Source organism: Pezoporus wallicus, unplaced genomic scaffold (genome assembly GCF_028554395.1).
Source record: "Pezoporus wallicus isolate ANWC-B61680 ecotype Strahan unplaced genomic scaffold, APGP_CSIRO_Pwel_v1 contig_2908, whole genome shotgun sequence".
NCBI classification, from domain to species: Eukaryota; Metazoa; Chordata; class Aves; order Psittaciformes; family Psittacidae; genus Pezoporus; species Pezoporus wallicus.
The window spans coordinates 3,475,935-3,496,402 of NW_026642179.1; the positions used below are offsets into that span (position 1 = coordinate 3,475,935).

Consider the following 20,468-nt stretch of genomic DNA (forward strand, 5'->3'; position numbering starts at 1 on the left):
ACCTCTCTAGCCACTCTTGCATGGACATGTTATGTATGTTGGCAATAAAATAACTGAATTTCTTCTATTTAAAGTCTTCAGTGTCACATTCTACAACTACAATTAATTTCTGCCCCCAATAACCATTAATTTTTCAGGAGGACAGTATTATGTTCTTGCCATCTGCATTGCCTAAGACACTGACCTAACAGTGACCACTGCATTCAGCAGGTACTGTTGTGTAAAGAAGTCACACTCTTGCCTTTTATCAGTCCCTCCCCTAATGAAACCATGCAACAAAAAGCTTAAAAAGGGAACAGCAGTTTATATAAAAAGAAAAAAATACCATCTCTTTTAATAAGCTTGTACAAGAGGAAGAAAATGGGGGAGGGTTACAGGTGTGCCTTCTGTGCACATGCTCTGTCCACATAAATAGGGAAGGATTACAATGCAGGATTGAAGTCATGGCTGTCTCTCATAGACAGCAACCAGTTCTAGGAGAGCATGGGTTAGTCAGCTTTCCTCTCTATAGGGAAAGAACAAATCAGTCACTGACTTGGACATTTAAATACAGAGTTTTCATATTAGTGGTAGTTTTCTACTACTTGAAAATCCTAACAGAAGCAGCAGAATTCTGTAATTTCTTAGGATTCTTTTCTATTATAGAAAAAGATAGATGAGACCATTTGAACTACTTCTTGATGTCATTTATCATCTTTTAGCATGCTGCCTCTTACCTATCTTTCCTATCTTGAAGAATTTCCAATTTTGCTTCTGTAGAGGTCTTCCACTAGCTCTAATTCCTCAGATTTCTGACCTCTGGACCTCTTTGTATTTTTAGAAAAAGCATTTTTCAGTTGGACTGGTAAGAACAAAAACCAGTGCTAGAGGGCAGAATTTGTTTACTTATTTTGCTTCTGTTTTCCATCTATTTTGTGTCATCCATTCTTGCCAAGTGACTTACACTGCTTCACAGTTATGCCCTGCTCTCTTCCTGAGAGGTTGCACTTCATTTTAGATCCTAGCAATAGGTACAGAAAGCTCAACACTCCAGGAATTTCACTCATTATCTGATAGTTGTCAAGTTTGAATGTGTACATGTTGATACCAGTTACTCAACTAGTCAGACTTGGAAACATTTTGGAGGTCACTGTCAACTTGAATTTTGATAAAGTAATTACACCTTCTTGTCTGTCCCCATTTCCTTATCAAAATAGCTCAGCCTCAGGCAAGGTGCACTTGATCTTTCATTCTTGTAAAAGGTGAATGTTCAGTCTGTTCTGTCTGATTCAGAAAATAATCTCACACCCTACAATGACTTAATTGCCTTAATCTGTTCTCTGTGAATATCTTTGAAAATCTCAGACTCTGATAGTCACATTCATAGCAAGAATGAATGACTTGGAATGTAAGCTCTATTTCAGGTGGCAAGTTTGTCATCTGCAGGTGATCTAAGTTTTTGTCATCCTTCATTTCCTTCCTCCCTCCCCTGCTTTATTTTGCATCATGGTATTTCCCTGCACAAATACAGTAGGATAATGTCAGTGAAGAATTTCCCCATTTTTCTGCAGTGTCCCAAGGGACACCCTGAATGGGATTGCTCTCAATTTAACGGTACTTTGTATTATGGTGTATTCACCTGTTTGGACATGCTGGTGGCTTTGATTTCCTGTGTGGTTTTTTTACTTTTAAAATTATTAACTTAAAAACATATTGAATCGGAAATTTCTGGAACCTCTTTTTGCTCCCTTATCCTCATTTAGCATGAACTTTGAGCTGGGAAAATGTCTCCTACTGTCAGATCAATGCTGAAAAATTTAAGAGCCATCTCTTTACATCGAGTGACTCATATGCAGTGAGAAACAGTGCTTCAGTACTCCCATCTGTCTCTTCCCCAGAGAAACATTACACGGTGCTAGACTCATGGTGTACCCGTCTCTAGCAGCTGTGGACGTACGTGCCTCTGTTCCACGCACTTCTGTGCAGGTTTTTCTCTGGCATAGATACTGCATTAGCAGGAAGACACCCACTTGCCATTCATGTCAGTGTTTGGTCAGTGCCTTCCACCCATGTGCTGTACACACACTCAGTCGCTTCCACTCGGTCACCTCCAAGGAATCAACCTTTACACCTTTCCTGCAGCTGACCTAAGAAACTGCACTGTTTCCTTCTGACATATTGCTCAGCATGAAAGCAACAAGATTAGTTCTGCTTTTCTCAGCAAGAACAGGAAAGACATCACTGTCAGGTACTGGTGCAGATGGAAATAGGTGAAAATGTCCCTTTGTAGACTTGATTTTTTTATTTTCCCCTTTGGAAGTCCTTGCCTGCCTGCTGGGAATTTTCTCCTCATCTCAGTATATATGTTTGTGATACATTTGTGTTTGTGTATACATATATGTATACGTAAAGACACGTATATAATTTTTATATACATACATATATGTGCCCAGGTGTATAGCTGCATGTTTCTTGTTTGCCTTTTCTTTGTTTCTGTCTCTGTCTTTTTCTCATGTATTGCTTTGATTGTGTGGGGCTAGGGTGGGGGTATCTGATTCAATAACTCTGTCTTCACCAATTCCTTGTTGTAGACTATTGGGGAGAGTCTTATTACAGTGACCTCATCGACTTGCATCTGGGTGGTATGTATGGCTGAACCTCCTGCTGACACTAACCCTGCTGACACTCCTCCCCACCCCTCCCTTCACCTACTTCTCCCATCCTTGCCTCACAACAAAGAAGAAACAGCCCTTGCACATGACTGGCTATAGCAGAACCCCTTTTCCAGCTCAGGAAGAGGAGATCCTGGCATGCTCCACAAACCATGTGTAAGGTCTATTTTCCACAGTGCTTATTTCAAAAAGTACTTACAGTTTTCACTCCAGGCACCTTCCCTGCTAGCAGTGGAAGGCCACGCTGGCTTTTTGCCTCTCCTTTGCAAAGTTCAGCTCTACTACTGAAAACTTCTTTAGCAAAATATTTTAATGTGAAGGGGACAGCAGAACTGACCTGCTCCCAAGAGCTAACAGCACTGTAAAGGCAGTTTTTTTGGCATGCCATTGCCTCCCTGTTGCCCTTGAGGCTCATCTGCTTATTCCAAAAAAGCCAGTATGTTGATGATCTAACAAAACCAAAATGCTCCTTCAAGGGACTCTGGAAACACCTGCAGATGACAGATACTTCTTCTTCCTTGTTTTGTCTTGGTTAGGAAAGAATCTACTGTTAAGATTTCCAGTCATTTTTTGCTGGAATCTGCTGTTAGAGTTTCCAGTCATCCCAGTTTGCATCATTACACAGCTAATAATATTCTTGCTAGGTTGTTGGTTTTTTTTAAATGTCCCATTTAGTGCTAAACACGTGTTAGTGTTTAGCTCTTTTTTTCACTTACTGATTATAGTCTGGTCATCACTCTGTACCATGACACTCCATTTCCTTAGTGTTACTTCCTGAATCCCTTAGTAGGCAGATAACTTTTGGGTTTCAAACAGCATTTGTTTAGCACTTGCCCATCTTGAAAATCAGAATTCCCTTTGCTAGTTTAATTGTCCTGAATCTATTCTTATAAAATGGACACATCTGTCAGGAGATCGAAGAGAAGGCAAACTCTGCTTGGTTGCCTTGTCATCTGAGGGTCTCATTTCCTTTGTCTTTCAGAATATAAAGTTCCTTGATCTAAGATGTGTTTTTGTTGAGGGAGTGCATTACTGACCAGCTCCACAGAGTGAAAGATAGATCCACACGCTCTAGGCCAGATCCAAGACACATCATTAGAAGTCTTCCCCTGATTTCATTGTGTTCTGCTTTTTATCCTTCAAACAATCTTGCTCAGGCTTTTAACTGTCTGGGTTTTTTTACTCCTCCATGGGGAGGCTGTCCCACATAGTATCTACCTGTAGCTGTCTGTTGGCAGTGACTCCAGATTGTCCTGACACAATAGGCTTTTATTGACGATCAAACACTTGAGCTAAGAATATCCACCTAAGTTCAAGTTTCAAAATGGAAGATTTTCCTCCTTAGTAGACCTAATTTGTTGCCCAGTTCCCCTGTGCTAATTTTGATGTGATAGTCTGCTGCTAGCCGTGTGCATCATTCACTGTTCAGTTCTTTTGCCATCCTTTCCTGGGATATCTTCTGCAGGGAGACTTTGAGACCCTCTTCTTAGTTACGTCCATCAGGGATGGCCCACACTTATATGTGGATAGAGTAGGAGCTGTAAAAGGGTTGATGCTGAATTACACTTAACAGACCCTTATCCCTGTTTAATGCTATTTCCACTATACCTCTCCCTCCTCCTGCTTCTCCTAATGCTTCTTTAGAGACAGCTATCCCATCAAAATCACTAGTAGAGGCTTTAAGAAAAGCAAAATAATATTTACTTAAAGGGACACTGTCACTCAAAGTATTGTATTGGAGAAAATCTTAACTGAAAATTGAAATTATTGCTAATCTTTTGCATGTTTGCCTTTTCCATTTCTTTGAACTCAGACAGTCATCCCACAGTGGTAATTTTTGATCTTCTGTAACAGGCCGATTTTATTTATATGGTGACTCGGAGGCTTCCAACAGTCAGAGACAATGTTCACATTTATTTAGAAATGGTTGATACATTTTAAACTTACACCAAGTTTCTGCTCATCTCAAAAATACCTTTTCAAAATGAACTTGAAAACCCTGTATTGGGCAGTATCCCTTTAAATGCAATGAGCCAGTATAGCCTGCCTGGAGTAAGTGGCTTTATAGTACTGTTTTGTTGCCTCTGTAATTTGCTTTGTATTTCCTTTTGGGGCTGCCAGAACACTTTTGCCAGAAGGGATATACATTGCTCTGAGGGTACCTGTCACTATTCAGTGGCAGATTTAGAGCTCAGCTTCAAAATTAACATGTCTGCGCAGGATGCTGTATCTGGTGGAGTGCCATAAAAATCCCTGGAGCACCATGTGGCTGCATGGTCCTGCTGAGTGCTCTAGGCAGCTAGGATGACTGCACAGTTGTTATTCTACTGGCAACTTGTGTCTCTGAGGCATGGGCATGATTCTAGAGTCATGCTGTCAGTAGAATGATAAGCAGAATGGCAAAAAAACTTTGAAAAGCTGTCTGTAAATTGGTGATAATTTTGGAATGATTTAAGCCATTTACTTTATTCTGGATTTTCTTTACACTAATGAGAGTTGCATTTCGTTTAGTTGTTACAGATTGCGCAACAACTTCTGCAAGGGAGTGGTAACTTCTGACATCCTTGGTCAAGTTCCAGTTTGCAGTATTGCACATGGCTATCTTAACTACCTCCGTTGCTCTGCTCAGATGCCATAATCCTCTCTTCCTGTTGTAAAATGTCATGTACCGTTGCCATAAAGCAGATGTTTCATTTCACACTACAGATGGTCACATTTCAATTCTGAGTAATTATGCCTGTGTGTATATCAGATATGCAGCTATGGTAAAAGAACTTTTCAAAGGTTGCAAAGTCAATTGAAATTAAGATTTTTGTATTAAGCTGTGATATATCAACAGATTTATAACCTTTAGATCCTCTGCACAGAACTCTGCTCCATGTCTGTGTGGGATAACTAGTAGCAATGCTAGGTTGTCATCCTCTATGTAGATCCTTATGGAGAGGAAATGGGACACAGTCAGTGAATTTCACAGATGTTTGCTGGCAGCTGTGGAATAGTGAGACTTGAAAACATGGATTCTGAGCCAGACACTGGAAAGACGCAGTGGTCTGGTGGATATACACTTTTTGTCCTTTTTATTCCCTCTTTCCGGATAGTCCTTGCCCTAATCCTGTCCTTTTCCATCCAAAGTTCTTTACCTCATTTCCATTTTCACTCTCAGTCCCAGTTTTCTGCTTCTCAGGCATTTAATTTTAATCCTACATTTTTGAAAAAGAAATCCTAGTATTTACCCTTCAGACCTGTTCCTCCCCCCTAGTTGTTCCTAGTCTTTCACTGTTCCTGATCTTCCCACTGACTCAGTCCCCACAGTTTCAACCCCTGCCTCTGGCCTTCTTCCAAAATGTTTAGGCTCTACTCCCTCTTCTACCCAGCATTATTTGTCTGGAAAACTGTAAATCGTATCTTCTCCACAAATTTGCCACCTTCTTTCATCCCTTACCCTTTTTTCCCCTCTCCTCTCCCTCTTCTCCTTCAGTCATTTGCATTCTTAGTCTCCTTGCTTAGTTAATCCCTGCCTCAGTTCCTCCTTACCCACCGGTTCGCTCTGCTGCCTGTGGAAAGCACCTCCCTTGTTCCCTCTGCATCCAAATGAGCAGCTTCCTTTTCCTTGCACCCACCAGGGAATCACTGGGGAAACAGTCCCACGCTCCTGTCTTGTTTTGCTTTTGGCTGGAGTGTGCTGAGGCAGGCAAGAGTGATGTAAGGAAGAGAGCTGGTATGTTTGAGAGTGCTGATTTCAGACATAAGTTCTTCCTTCTTGATAAGAGCCTTATGAACAACAGGTAAATGGGGGCAGGGGGGAAGTGTGGATTATGGTTTGGTTTTTTTTTAATGTTTGTTTAAAGCATAGTCTCCTACAACTTCACTTTTCTTCAAAATACTTGTACTGAGTAGGTCCTATAAAGACATGCAGATCTAACTCTGCAGGGCTGGAGTCTGATATACTCAAGTAGGAACGGTGCTATTCTTGTGATTGGCAAACACGGCTGTCCTGGAGGAGGAGTGGAGTTGTGAGATAACCATTGTTTTCACAGTCTGCAGCTGCTTTTGCCACTGAAGTGAATGGTAACGTGTTTTCTTTGCTGTAAATGTGGAGCAGGAAAGAGCACTTGATAAGCATTTATATACTTGTTAAGTATATACTTCATTATGTGCTTGTTAAGTATAATGGGAGTACTGGAAGCCAAGCAGTTACTGTTTACCTGCTGCACGCCTCTCACAACTGCACACACAAACAGTCTGGGGAGAGAGGGTCAGTGCAAGACTGTACTGACTGACTGCTTTTCGAAGTGCCTTGAGGTCTAGTAGAAGCAGAACACTTCTGTGCCGCCATTTGTGTGTGTATCCTGCTCCAGCTGTTGCTTTCCCTATTTTTCTTTCCCCTCCCCACCTTTTTTTCATTCCTCTCTTTTGCTGAACAAGTAAAGGTGTGGTTCAGTTTGTGTGACAGTTCAGTGGTCTAAGAGTTTTTCCCAGGTTTCTTCTAGTGATTGTACTTTACAGGATAGTTATTTTGCCAGTTTTAGTAAACTGTTAAGTCAGACACTGAGTGATGTGCTGATGGGATAGTTGTGACAAACCTTGTTCTCAACTTTATAATACCTGCAGGTGTGCAGATGCTGTTCTCCAAGACATGGCCTTCTCTGTTCTTGTTCTTTTACAACACTGCTGCTGAACAGTTTCACCAAACAGTAGAGTTGGGATGCTTAATTTTTTAGTACTATTGTTTCTGACGTAACTGATTTTTAAAAGGTGGGACAGAGGATATTTCCTGTGATCAGTGCACAGTTGTCTTACTGATCTCATGTGAACTGAGCTTTATTTTAAGCACTGATTTAAAATCGGAGCTCTTAGTCTGCCCACTGAATGAGCAAGAGAATTTGTAGTACAATAAGAATTTCTGAAGTGTCATGCTCTCAGTTTGTGATGTCAAGTGCCAGCATAATGGTTCCGTAGAACTGAGATTAGCCTCAGAGCTGGATTTCCTGCCTGGTGTTGCTGATTTCCAAACTGCTGTGGTTAGTCAGCAGTATAGAAATTAAAGTCTTTGGATGCAAAGCTTGCAAAGGATGTGACAGCATTTGGTGTATCTGTAAAAAATCATTTTGATTTGCAGTGGCTCACCACTCCTCAGACGTTGTCACAGCTCTCATACCACAGTGCATGGGCAAATAGTGAAGGGGATCATTGTGAGCTATAGCTTGGTGATAATGGTGTCTGCCAACCCAGACTTTCTGCTGTGCTTTCTTCATCTTGATCTATCATTTTTTACTACTGTGCTTCACATTATGAAGTGTTGTGTATCTACAGCAAAAAAGGACAAAACCAGTCTGAAGTATTGCTCTTTAAATAACAAGTAAATGAAAAGTGAAAAAGACAACAATCCAGTGTAGCTTGTGTAACAACCTACGGTGAAAAGGGAGGTATGTTCCGTTGAGGCTATACAATTTCTGTTCCTTGTTTTGAAGAGGCTTTGGAGCTATGGTGTTTATTCTTGCCATGGCTCTTGGTTTCCACTGCCATAGCAAAGTCTGCAGTCTCTCAAGAGTGCTGTGACAAACAAGGTCTTGTCATGACTCCATGAAAGATTTCCCAGAAGGCTCTGGGGAAGGCTTCTTTTCACAGAGGCAAAATAATTCCAGTCACGTTATTGAATAATTCCAGTCACCTTGTTGATGTCTAGCAGATAGCTAATCTGCTTCTACCTCTCCAGGATGTTCAGTGTGCTTGGGAGCTGGGACACACTCCTCAAGGAGCTGCAGTTCCCAGCTCTGTACCGATCACCCCACATGCCCACTTGGGCTGCTGGCCTCTGCTGTGCAGGCTTTACACACCTTCAGAAGAGTTGCCTGTGGCACAGCTTGTGATTAACGCAGTCTGTTGGCAGGTTTGCCTCTCTGAGAAAAAAAAAAAGTGGTAGTTTTCTGTCCAGAAGCTATAGTCACACCTCAGACTTTTGCTGATAGCACAGAGGGAACCTAAAAAGTGAATGGCCACAGAAATGGTTCTACTGCCTTTCAGTTCCTTCCAAACGAAGCGCTTCAGCAGGGCAGTGGGTAGCTTGTATTGCTGCTGCCAGCAGTGCATGTTCCATGCTGTGGATAAAAACCTGTGTCGCCAGACCTGGCCTGGGTTTTTGGTGGTGGAAGAGACTTAAACAGAAAGGAGATTGTTTATTTTTTTTTTAAATTTGCTTGACAAAAGAGTTTTTCCCATCTGGCCGTGACTCCATGGCAAGGAAAACTGCTTTGCTGGGATGAGCATGGTTTTAATTTAATGAGACAATGAGGTGGTGATTCCTCTTCTTTAACCAATAATATAAGCATAATATTTACTGCAGGATTAGTAATGGCACTGGGAGAAATAAGAAGACAAGTAAGGATTTCCATAACGTGATTGGACAAGTGATAAGGGCAAAGTAGATGAGACAGGTTTTAACACCATACTGTGAAACAGGGTGTTGTTATAGTTGTCCTATTTGATAGTACTGGATAAGGAGTTCAGCCTTTTCCCAGGATTGTCCTTCAGCATACACATACACAGTGAGAGCTCGTGCTCTGAAGTTGTGTTTTTTAAAAATGAACCTTGAATGTGAATAAACAGGAATGTGAAGGATCTGATGATACATTCACTGTCTAAAATTGTCAGCTGGCTGAGGGAACGCTTTGTCTGTTCATCAAGTGATCTTCTGTTTTTTCCCCCGGCTCTGCTTCTGAACTAGTTAAAGAGGCCTTTTCTTAGAGTCATAAAACAGTTTGGGTTGGAAAGGACCTTAAGATGATCTAGTTCGAGGAGTTCATCTGAAAGGATAGTGAAACATGTGACACTTGAAGGTTGGTTCCTGTCAGTGAAAAATATTTTTCCCTTTCAGGAAATATAAAATAGTTTTTCTCTTAAAATTAGCAAGTTCCTGTTTCAGTCTGCTTAAGTGTCTGTAACACATGTGATACTCTTTACTAGCAGGGGCGGAGAGGCAGTTTTCATGACTATCACCTGAAAGGAGTTTCTAAAAAATCATTTACAATTCTGCTGCATTATATGTTCTATAATACTTGTGGCTTCAGATTATGACACTTTTAGATCATAATTTTTACAGTTTTACAGAACTGTAGGAGGTAAGTTTTGGAATTGCGCTTAGCTCTGTCCTTGCTGTTAAGGACCTCCAGTACATAAGGAACACTTTTTAAAGCCTTGTTAATTATCCTGGTCTGCACAGAAGCTGTTTCCAAAGCGGTTGTAATGACCATACGTGCACTGATGCAACTATAATTTACATCTGGAGTAGCTGGAAAGGATCTTAACGGTATAGGTTATTTTCATTATCTTGCTGAAAAGTAACGTTAGCATTTCCAGTAGCAGGACTATTAGAAATACTGTGGGTTTTGTAACTTGATTCAAGGACAAATTCTCCTTAGACAAGAGTGGGAGAATAATATTTCTGTTAAAAAATAGGACAACTAACAGCAAAGGAGGAAAACACAACTGCAGGGAGTGAACTCTGCTGTGTAAGCCCTGTGGCTTTTTACTCAAGACCAAGAATGGTATCTCTTCTAGTGTCAGACCATTTCACTGATGACTAAAGTTAGTAGTTTGTGGTCATGTCAATGAGATGAATGGTGTGTTCACATACCAGCTACTTATTTTCAGATCAAATATAGCAAGTTGGGAGTTCCTCACCAAGTCTATACATCCGTGCTTTGAAATTTATACACATAGCTGCATTTGAGATAGGAACATCCTCCCATCCCTGCCCCACAATTCTGAATAAAATCTCAAACCCTGAAGAACAGCAGTGGATTTTTACATACAGCTAAATGCCCATCTCCTGACCACCCCGAAAACAGTGGTTAGGCCAAGTTACAGTATTAAAGCTTATATAGAAGAATTAATGTTGAATCAGATAGGATGTGAAATAAAAAATATAGTAGGCATCATGCACTAAATGCTCTGCTTTGTATGGAAACATATTCTTCACAGTGCCTTTGCAGTTTGGGTGTTTTCTTGTTTGTCTTTGTTTTGTAACCTAATCTGTGAAAAGGCAATCATAAAAAAAAAAAAAAAAGCCCTAGTATTTTTTAATTTTAAATGAAGAAGTTGGAAAGTTCAGAACAACTATAATTGAAGGTCTGGTACTGTCAGATAACATCGGTACGATGCTTTATTTGTAACTGTCACATGGCCAGCTGTGGCACCTCTCCTAATGTTGCCCCTTCCTGCTCTCAGTATTGAGGTTTCTTCCTGTCTGAGAGCACCACACTGCTCAGTCACAGGCTTTGAAGCTGATGTGCTCTCTTTCTAACTTCAGTTTGTCCTCCATGTGCTGGTCTAGTTCTGTGATGGTCCCTTCTAAAGCCTTCCAAGTTCACCAGTAGTCTGGGTCTGTAAAACTTTCTCCAACCCATGTATATCAAAATGGTGACTTCTCCAAAATAAGCATTATTCTGACCGTGTTATTGCTGTGGAGTTCCCAACACAGAAATGCCTCCTCTTCATAAATGTAGTTGTGCATTCACAGCAGTTACCATTCTGCTAGCTTTGATGTTTCAGGCTCATCACCTTCCTGGTGCATACAGTCTCCAGTAACTATTAGTGATGTTGGTTATTTCATACTGTTTATCTCTGCAACGTTAAGTACAGCTGATACTAATTCTAACAGTATTAGTAAGTATAGCTGATATAGATACTAACAGGACTTGTAAGCTTTAAAATGCTTTGTGAAATGAGAATGTCAAGGGAGAGCTGTAAATTTATCATTTTAACTCTGCAAAGTACTCAGTTGATCGTTGCTCCTGTAGACCCTGATGTGAATCACTTTTTTATCAGTGTAAAAGCCTTTCCCCTCTAAGCACAACAGTCCAGCTGAGCACACCTGTGTAGTCACCATACTTGACACAGCAGAACCTGCCAGGCTGGTTCCACATTAATCAGATTCTCCCTGTGATGTTCCCTGTCTGAAGAAACTATTTCCCATTAAAATGGACACTTTTACCATCAGTGGATGCTGCCACAGTGGTAAGAGCATGGTCCTGAAAAAGCTTTAAAGTAGGGTGGCTGCTTACAGCTGGTGTCTTATGCATACAGGTGACACTTTTTGTAACCCTGCTTGAAATTTGACGTTCATCAGCAGGGGTTAAGTATTTGTCTCTGCTCATCCTGACATCTTGTTCACAAACCTTTCAGTTAAAGACCATGTGATTTAAAAATGTATGTTAGGTAAAAGTGCAGGAATGATAACCTCCTGCCTGGTATTTGTGCAGCTCAATAAGAGTTCACCAGTACCTCAGCCTACCTCTGACCCATTATCTGTGCTTATTAGAGACATTATTCATCTGTAGACTGTATCCCTTGTTTCTGCTTCTCCATTTCTTGTATTTTTCTTTCCTTTTCTTGTGTTTCCTTACTTTCTCACTCTTACGCTTTTTGTCCTTTGCTTGTCTTTTATTTCACTCCTTTCCTCCTCTTCCGTTCCAACTTCCTCTTCCTCTCCTTCCTCTTCCTCGTTTGGTCCTATTGAAGTTGAGCCCAATGCCGGGACACCACGTCGTAGACCTCTCTCCTTCTGCCCTTGCTGTGCCCATGAAGGTAATGTAACCTCACACGCTCCCTGTTCTCCTCGACCACAGCTGGGTTGTCATAGTAGCGCTAGTCAGCTAATGAACACAAAGCCCCCAGCCCTGTCCCTAGCTCTTTTCTTGCTGTGTCCCCAAACCAACCTTCTCAGTAGCAACCTGGTAAACAGCTTCTCTGAGCCTATGGCAAGTTATTACAGAATACAGTATCCCTTTTGCGAGTCCCAGCTGTGCTAGGGAAGGTATAGCGACTGGGAGGGACATTGGGCAGCAGCGGTGGGAGCAGGTATGTCATACTCAAGTTTCTGTTTTCATTTGGTGGATTCAATTTCTCTGTACCTCCTGAAAGATATTTAGAAGGTGGGGTATGGGAAGACAATCTGCTTCCTTAAATCTGGCCTTTTAATTAGTACATATGGATTAAGGGAATACTGTGTCTTTATAAGGATTGGTTTGCAAAATCATCCTTGAACTTTAAAAACCAACAAACCTTAAGCTAGAACAGTTTTCCTTCATCTGTCTTGCTGAGCGCATTCTTTAACTGTCCCAAAATGGAGTGTGTTGTAGAGTTTCCTTTGCCAAGGCATGGGGGAAGGGGTTGTTTATATGTGTTCATGGTGTAATTTTGCTAACCACTTACTCTGCTTTCCATGGTCTCCCTCACATCAGTTGTCAGTGCTCCCTCTCCAATCCTCCCATTATTTCTCTGCTCATTGGCTGTTTAAAAATACTGAATACTTATTTCACAGGTCAGTAGCATTGTGGTTTTGGATTTTTCTTAGAGGCATTTGTTTTCTATACATCCTGGCATTGGGAAGGATGGGGAGGCTTCCCAGTGTTTTCATGGCGCCATAGCACTGGACATCTGCATGTATGGTTTCCCTCTCCTGTCGCCACATGGGCATACTGTGCAGAGATGCTCAGAAAGGAATGCTTGTACTGAGCAAAACACCACAGAAAGTCCACGGAGCCAGAGGCTCTTAAGGTGGTACAATAGGTCTGGGATTCCCCAGGGGCCTGGTCTTCTGACTTTTCAAAGGCAGATATTCTCAGTTTAAGGCACATTTTGACAGGAGTTGCAGGCTCTCCTTTGCTTAACTTCAGGCCTGCGCTCCTCTTGAGATCCTAAGGGTGGAGGCGGGGCACAGGTTGGAATTAACCATTAGCCATTAGTGTGGTACTTGTGAAGTGTTTCCAGAAGTTTGAATAGTAAGCTTGCTGCTTGATTATTTTTAACATCAAAATAACTATTTGAGAAGTTTTGCTCTTGATGTAGAAAGTGTACGTATGTTATCCATAATAACAAACATAGGCAGGGATGTTAGTTGCTTTAGGATGCCTTGGTTATGTGCAGTGCAAGGTGACAGGATGCAGCAACCTGAAAATGCTGTTGAGCTTGATTTGAGGCCTTACTCCTGCCTCCACTTCCATGCAGGCAGGCGCGTTGCTGCTGTTCTTGATGGTGTCTGATACAACTCACAGCATTCATCTGCAGGTAGTTCAGGTAGTGGCCGAGGCCAGGAGATTGTTGGGAGGAGCTTCCCTGGTAAGCTCTTGCATTTGATAAATATCAACAGAAAGCTTTGGGGAACAGCATTCTGCAATTTATTCCACGTAACTCCTGACAGATACGAGTTTCATCACAGGACTGCTGAGTAAGTTTAGGAGTTAGCTTTAAAATGAATGAAATATCAACTAAGATTTTTGTAGTAGGTGGCCAAGGCCCGAGGTATTTTTATTCTGCTTTGATATTAGCAGGTATCTCTGGGGATTCCTCTTCTTTCCAGTGCTGATGTGCAAATAAGTAGTTTCTGTGTTCACTGTTGCAGAGGGGATCTTCAAGATGGGTAGATACATGTGGCTAGGAGGAGCAGTCAGAAAAGATGTATTGGGCTATTGAAATAAAAAAAAGTCAAGATGTTACTTGTGGCCAGTAAAGGAAAAGATTGAGGACATGCAACTGAAGAAAATAAAGGCAAAACACATGAAGTGGCAATTGAATCTGTTTCTGATGAGCACATATTTAAGTAGCTGGCATGTGAGGACTTACAAAGCTCTTCTAATGAACAGAAGAGTGGAATGCATACAGAAATCTGGGCTTTCTGCAGTAAGAGTGAGGAAGAAACAAGCAATCATAAGAAAATCAGAAAGAAAAACATAAAAATCGGGCTCCAAAGAGAAAAGAATCCTTTTGGAGGTGACTTGACTCTTCTATGTGCTCTAGGCAAACTGAATGGACCTGTCTTGGGAGTGCTCTGGCAGCATCTTGCTCGGCTTTCTTTGCACATTTTGCCCCGTTGTTGTTTTTGCAGTTCGGGCTTGTAAGGATTGCAGGGCGTTCTGAACACTTACCAGGTTTCTCTTTTGGCAGGCATGGGGAAGAAGGATGATCCCAAGCTGATGCAGGAGTGGTTCAAGCTGGTGCAGGAGAAGAATGCTTTGGTTCGCTACGAGTCTGAACTGATGATATTGTGAGTGAATGTACAAAGCTTCAAAAGGGGGATTTTGTTAGGAATAGTGTTGGAAGATCCGTCAGTATTGTCTTCCCATATAATGCTGGGAGGTCAGGAGTATCATAGGCCGATTGTTAGCTGAGACGTGAATCCAATCACATTTCAGAAAACTGGTAGTAGAAGGAGTAATAGCAATAAGAAATGAAAGCTCCAATTATTTGTGCACATGCAGAAGTATGGATGTATGTAAAGCTCTGACCCATTCCCAAGCTGGTTTTAGATAAAACAAGTCTTGTTCATGCAAGTGTTTTCTGGCTCTGTAGAAATAATGTGTGACTCCTTCTGGTTTTGGTAGATTCTGCTTTTGTTAAGTGTAGCTGGAAGCATCTGATTCAGTCACCTTTGCCATGTGGCCCTCGTCTCTGCCCGCCTTGAGACCCCAGTGCCCTTCATTTGGGCTCAGGTGATGAGGCTTTTTTCCTGTTAATGGAACTGCAAGCTTTCTCAGTCCCGGTGCTGCAAATCACGGAAACTGGTTTTGACTGTGTCAGCTGACCGTGGCAGCGTGGAAGCTGATGTCTTAGTGCCTGTGTCAGAAAAGCCCAGAGGTGTTTTCTGCATGGGAATCTGTAAAGGCAGTGGCCTGACGTGTCTCTTAGTTGGTAAGTCACTTTCTCTTTAGAGCGGGAAGTAGCAGCAGATAGACAGAGGTATCGCACATCTGTTTGTTCCTTCACACTGTTTTAGATTTAATCCCACCCATAATCCTCTCAACTTTCTGCATGGCACTTCCTAGCTGAAGGCAAAGAACCTGAGATGCTGAAAAGTACATTTAAATCTTTTAAAAATATAGTTATATATGTTAGGTATTTTACTAGTTGCTCCAAAACAGATTGGTAAGATGCATAGCAGATATGTGGAGGGGGATCAGAAATTGAGAATGGTATGAAGCAATGTATGTTGTATTTTAATATACCCAGAACTTGAGTTCCTGATGTTTCCCTTCCAGTGCTCGGGAGCTAGAACTGGAAGACAGGCAGAGCCGATTACAGCAGGAACTCCGGGAGAGGATGGCAGTAGAAGGTGAGAGCAACAGGGAACATTTTAGAGACTGTATGTGTGTATTTCTAGCCATGTGTATGCTGATAGGTTTTATCTCTCTGTAGATCATCTGAAGACAGATGCAGAGCTCTCAGAGGAGAAGAGGATCCTGAATGAGATGCTAGAAGTAGTGGAGCAGAGAGATTCTCTTGTGGCTCTCCTTGAGGAGCAACGGCTTCGAGAAAAAGAGGAAGACAAGGACCTGGAGGCAGTCATGCTTTCCAAAGGTTTTAGCTTGAACTGGTCCTGAGCTTGACACATTTACCTCTGCTGGTGTGTGTTGTCCAGTTGGCCTACCCTGAGTTCGCCAGAATTACATGGATAGGAAGATGTTGAAGGGGAAACCTCCGAGGGGTCCGACAGCATGCAGGGATTTGGTCTGAAGCACTCAGAAGCCTTTTGATAAGTGTGTTGGTTCCAGAAGCTTACATTTTACTTGTCTGCAAGCCGAGTTGAAGATAATGAGTTGAGACTGTGGAGTCTCCTTGAGGTCCTATATGATGGACTCTATTATTGTGTGTGGTAGGAGGGAGAAGAATAATCCACGTGTGGGGAAGGAGGTTAAGGGAAGAAGTACCCTTAACTGGATTTATGGCAGTCCATTCCTTTCCTGGTTTTACTATACCAGTTCTAATAAAAGGGAGGGAAGTGGCAACCCTCTCTGGAAAACCACAGCAGCCTGTAGCAGCCTGTAAAATGGAGTCACCTGTCCAAGAGAGCTCCAGAAGCCCAGGGCAGCACTTTCTTTGCTTTAGTCTTCCTCCCCACCAAAGAAACCTGCAGCTGATCATTATGCACAGATATGAAGAAATATGAGACAGAAAAGATACTACTAGTATGCGTGATGGAACTCTCAGCTTCCTGGTTTTTAGAGAGATGTGGGCATCAGAGGACTCTCTCCCTATCATAGCCTCCTAAATCTTCTTGTAGGGAAACAAGGGGAGAAGAAGAGAGACAGAAGATGCCCTTCTGCTTCGCTACACACTGGAGAGACAGCTACTGCTGGCCTTAGTCTTCATGGCCACAGCTCAGAGGCTGGTGGGCTTCTATGTTCTGTTTTTGTTATGACTGTTTTGACACTGGAAAATACTGACTGTGTGGGACAGTGGTGTGTGCTGGGGCAGAGGTGTTACCAGGCGGCATTCCCTGGCTGTTAGGCCCCTAAGAGGAGAAGCCCTTAAGTGACCGAACCACCATTAAGACTTTTCAGTGTTTTTATTTTTTTTTCCTCTGTATTTTGTTTTTGCACATTGGAAACGAAGCTTAAGACCTGCCTGGGCCCTCAGTCACTTTGACCCTTTATTGTCAGTTAACTTATTTTTTTAATACTTGAAAGAAGATTCATTTTTGTATCTTTTAGAAAAAAAAAAAAAAAAGGATGAGTGATGGGTGTGTGTGCCTGCTGCATCCTACAACTTCCACTTCTAAATTACTGGATGTTGTTACCTGTGGCTATTTATTAGTGTTCTTATTAATAATTTGTTACACATATTAGATTGCAGAGGGGAGTGTTTTAACTCTGTTAGAGAAAGACACTACTGCAGATTGGTCCCTGCTTCATAGCAAGGGCAGCCTTTATGTACCCATGGATGCATCCTGCCCTAGGATGCAAAATCCGGCACAGTCATGGAGTGGTAAGAATCCTTTTGTGTTCCCAGCATACTTCTCTTCTGCATCCGAGAATTCCCTCTGTTGGACTAACAAACCCATAATTTATTTAAATTTTACATTTTTGTAACAAGAAAGCCGAAACTGTGAGGTAGAAGTATCCCATATGTCTCTTTCTCACTGAAAGAGGGGACCCTCAGACTCTGAGATATGGCTAGAGGGACATCATGAAAACAAAAATAGCACATTTCCTGATGCATCTGCTGGAAGAAGCTGTTGGCTCAGCTAGAAAAGCTGCTGTTCAGCCAGGAGGGTACTGACTGTAACCATACATTAAGCAATGAGCAGGATATGCACTGAGCAGTTCAGCACCATTCACTGTTTGACAGACTCCTTGAGCACACTGCACCCTTAGCTTGTCCCACAGAGCTGGAATAGTGCTGTGCATTGGGTATGCATCCCATCCTTAATGGGATGCAGTAAGAGGTTTTCCCCTCTTGGGATGCTATGTTCTTGGTAAAGAAGTACTAAGCTTGCTCCCCAGTGTCCTTGAGAAAGTGTCCCATTCCCAAGTGTATCCATACAGTGTGCTGACTCTTTCAGTCTGAACTCTAGGTTGTTGGTGCAAGGCACCCAAGCAGGGGTGAACATCCTTTATTCTTTTGCCCCAGGACAGAAGTTTGCATGGTTTCTTGCTGTTGGCTCTACCTTCTTCAAAGAGGTCTTCTGTAAGCCAGGCTCTACAACTTGAATTCACCTCTGACTCAGGAGCATACCTCAGGCTGAAGAAGGATGTGTAGGACTGTCCCTGAGGACTCTGAGTGGTGCTGGTTCCCTCAGCTGGAAACATGTTTTTTCCACCTCAAGTGTCCTCCTTTTTATCCCCACCTAGTGTTTTCTGCAAAGGCATTACAAATTAAATCCAGATGCTCATGAAACCAAGCAGACAGGGAGCTGCAGTGCTACTGTGCCTGTTAGCAAGTGATAACCTGCTACATCAGCATCACAGAGTGCTGGCTTATCAACAGGATGTCCCGCAAACAGAATTCCCCCCATTTGCCAGTGCAGGAGCCAGCTGCACAACTCAAATTGGCAGTGGTACTTTAGCCTGCATTTGAGGGGCTGGTGGAAACTGGAGAGGAGGAGGTAAGGAAGAGGGAAGCTAGATAAGGTTTATTGTAAGTTCTGTCTTAGGCAGAGAATTGGCCTCAGTCCTCTTCATAATGCACGAGGTATAGGGACTACATCTAACTTTTATCAAAAGATCATTGAACGTGAGCTGTAGAACAGAAAGAAATTCTGAAAAAGAAATACCAGATCATTACTTTTCCCCTTCTTGCTGGGGATGCTGGCCAAAGAATGATATACCACTTAAAGGTGTAATGCCCTACTGCACAGGAAAACCTGAATTCTTTAGGTTATGCTGAAGGCCTCCAGCAGTGAGAATGAAGAGCTAACATCGCACATACACATTAATTAAAAATACATGGAATGGAATGGAATGTTAAAAGGCCTTTTTATATCAAAATGGTTGTAAAAGGCACAACTTGTATTTGCTGTTCAGTTGCACTTTAAGAATATGACTTGCACATCAGATACTCGGTTTTTTTACTATCTGAATATTTTTAAGTCAAATTTTGTATTTTTAAAGCTGAAGAAGGCTCTTGTGACCACAAGATTCCTTATTTGTATAAGAATCCAAGTAGGATTCTAGCTCTTTGTGCTGCCCAGGTGTGCAGCAGCACATGACTCAGCCATGCACATTCAATGATGTGCATCCATTTTGCATATGAGGGGAGAGCCAGAGGCCCTCAGTTTCCAAGAAGTGGGCACACGAGGGCATCTGTCGCAGTGGTACATGGGCCAGAGGACAGCTGAGCTTGGAACCTAACCTGTGTTCATTGTGAAAAGGGCATGCTGAGGATGGGGCAGGCACTTCCCTGTGGGGAAGGGAGGAGGGGGATACTGCTTCCTGCAGGGAAGGGGAGACAAATGGGGATGGGGGAGTAAAGACTGCCAAAACAACTGACCTGCTGTTTTCACAGTACCATTTTTGTTTTATAACCCTTCTGTTCTTTTAACCATGTTTTCATTCAAGTTCATAAATGGCTGTTAAATTCTGAGCTTCAAAGAACTCATGTGTGGGGAGGTGACGTTTCAGCTCCAATTTCCAGACATATTCCTCCTTTCAGTTAAGCAACACCCCATGGTCTCGCTAGGGCATGTTACAAACTGCGTTGCTGAAACATATTTTAGAGCAAAGCGCAAGTTTTAAAAGTCTGTCCTCCTCTCTATCCATCTCTGCATTTTATGTAAATATTTGTTTGTATGTAAAGACACCAGTGGATCCTTGGGTTACCCCCATGGTCGAGAATCTGAGTTTTGTGCAATGCCTAGGCCTCTCTTAGAACACAGTGCTTGCATAGAGCTAGTCACCACACTTGTGTGCACTCTGGTGGTTTTTAATACTTTTATACATCCTAATCCTGAACATTATGAAGTATTGTACGTGGTCTAGACTGCATGTTCTAGAGCAGCCAGCAGTTCCCTTTTGTGAGAAAATGTTCACAGCTACACCTTGTTTGGTTAACGTTCTTTTAAAATGAGTTTTCAATCAAGTATTTTCACCAGACACCAGTGGATGAGAAAGGTGTTGCATTAGAAAACCTCCTGTGTACAAACTGAGAAGCCGCAATAGGGCTTTATGGGAATTTCAGTCATCTCTGTCTGCAATAAAGAGAACTCTAAAGCATACTAAAAACCAGCCTGTATATAGTTCACAGAGAAAAGAGACTGCTGGCTCTCAACTGCTGCAAAATAACAGAGATTGGAAGCTTTCCAAAACTTCCTGGTTTTGGATTGCTCAGAGCAGTGCTATAGGCAGGGTAGTGGGGCAGGTGGGGATGTCACTGAGAGCAGATGTGAAGGGGAGGATGCCATGTTCTGATGGCATCGCAGTAATTTAAATACTCTGTATCTGTGCGTGCATGCGTGTGTGTGTGAAGTCTAATCCAGGTGAAGGGATCTGCTTTGGCATCTTCCCTTTTGTATGAAAGTGAACTCTGATATTCAGATCGTTCAAG

At 42.2% G+C, this 20,468-nt stretch overlaps 1 protein-coding gene across 20 annotated transcripts in view; it reads left to right on the plus strand.

Annotated features, from left to right (window-relative positions):
• MICAL3 (microtubule associated monooxygenase, calponin and LIM domain containing 3) overlaps positions 1–20,260 on the plus strand; it is a 182,566-nt gene extending 162,306 nt beyond the window's left edge. For 13 of the 20 annotated variants that reach the window (XM_057428045.1, XM_057428053.1, XM_057428049.1 and 10 more), the window contains 5 exons: positions 2,571–2,621; positions 12,171–12,236; positions 14,595–14,694; positions 15,686–15,759; positions 15,843–20,260. In XM_057428045.1, coding sequence (XP_057284028.1) covers positions 2,571–2,621; positions 12,171–12,236; positions 14,595–14,694; positions 15,686–15,759; positions 15,843–16,027 — 476 coding nt within the window. In that variant the 3' untranslated portion in view covers positions 16,028–20,260. The remainder of the gene's footprint in view (positions 1–2,570; positions 2,622–12,170; positions 12,237–14,594; positions 14,695–15,685; positions 15,760–15,842) is intronic. The other 7 variants (XM_057428050.1, XM_057428055.1, XM_057428066.1 and 4 more) reach the window with 3 other exon arrangements.
• The last annotated feature ends 208 nt before the right edge of the window (positions 20,261–20,468 follow it).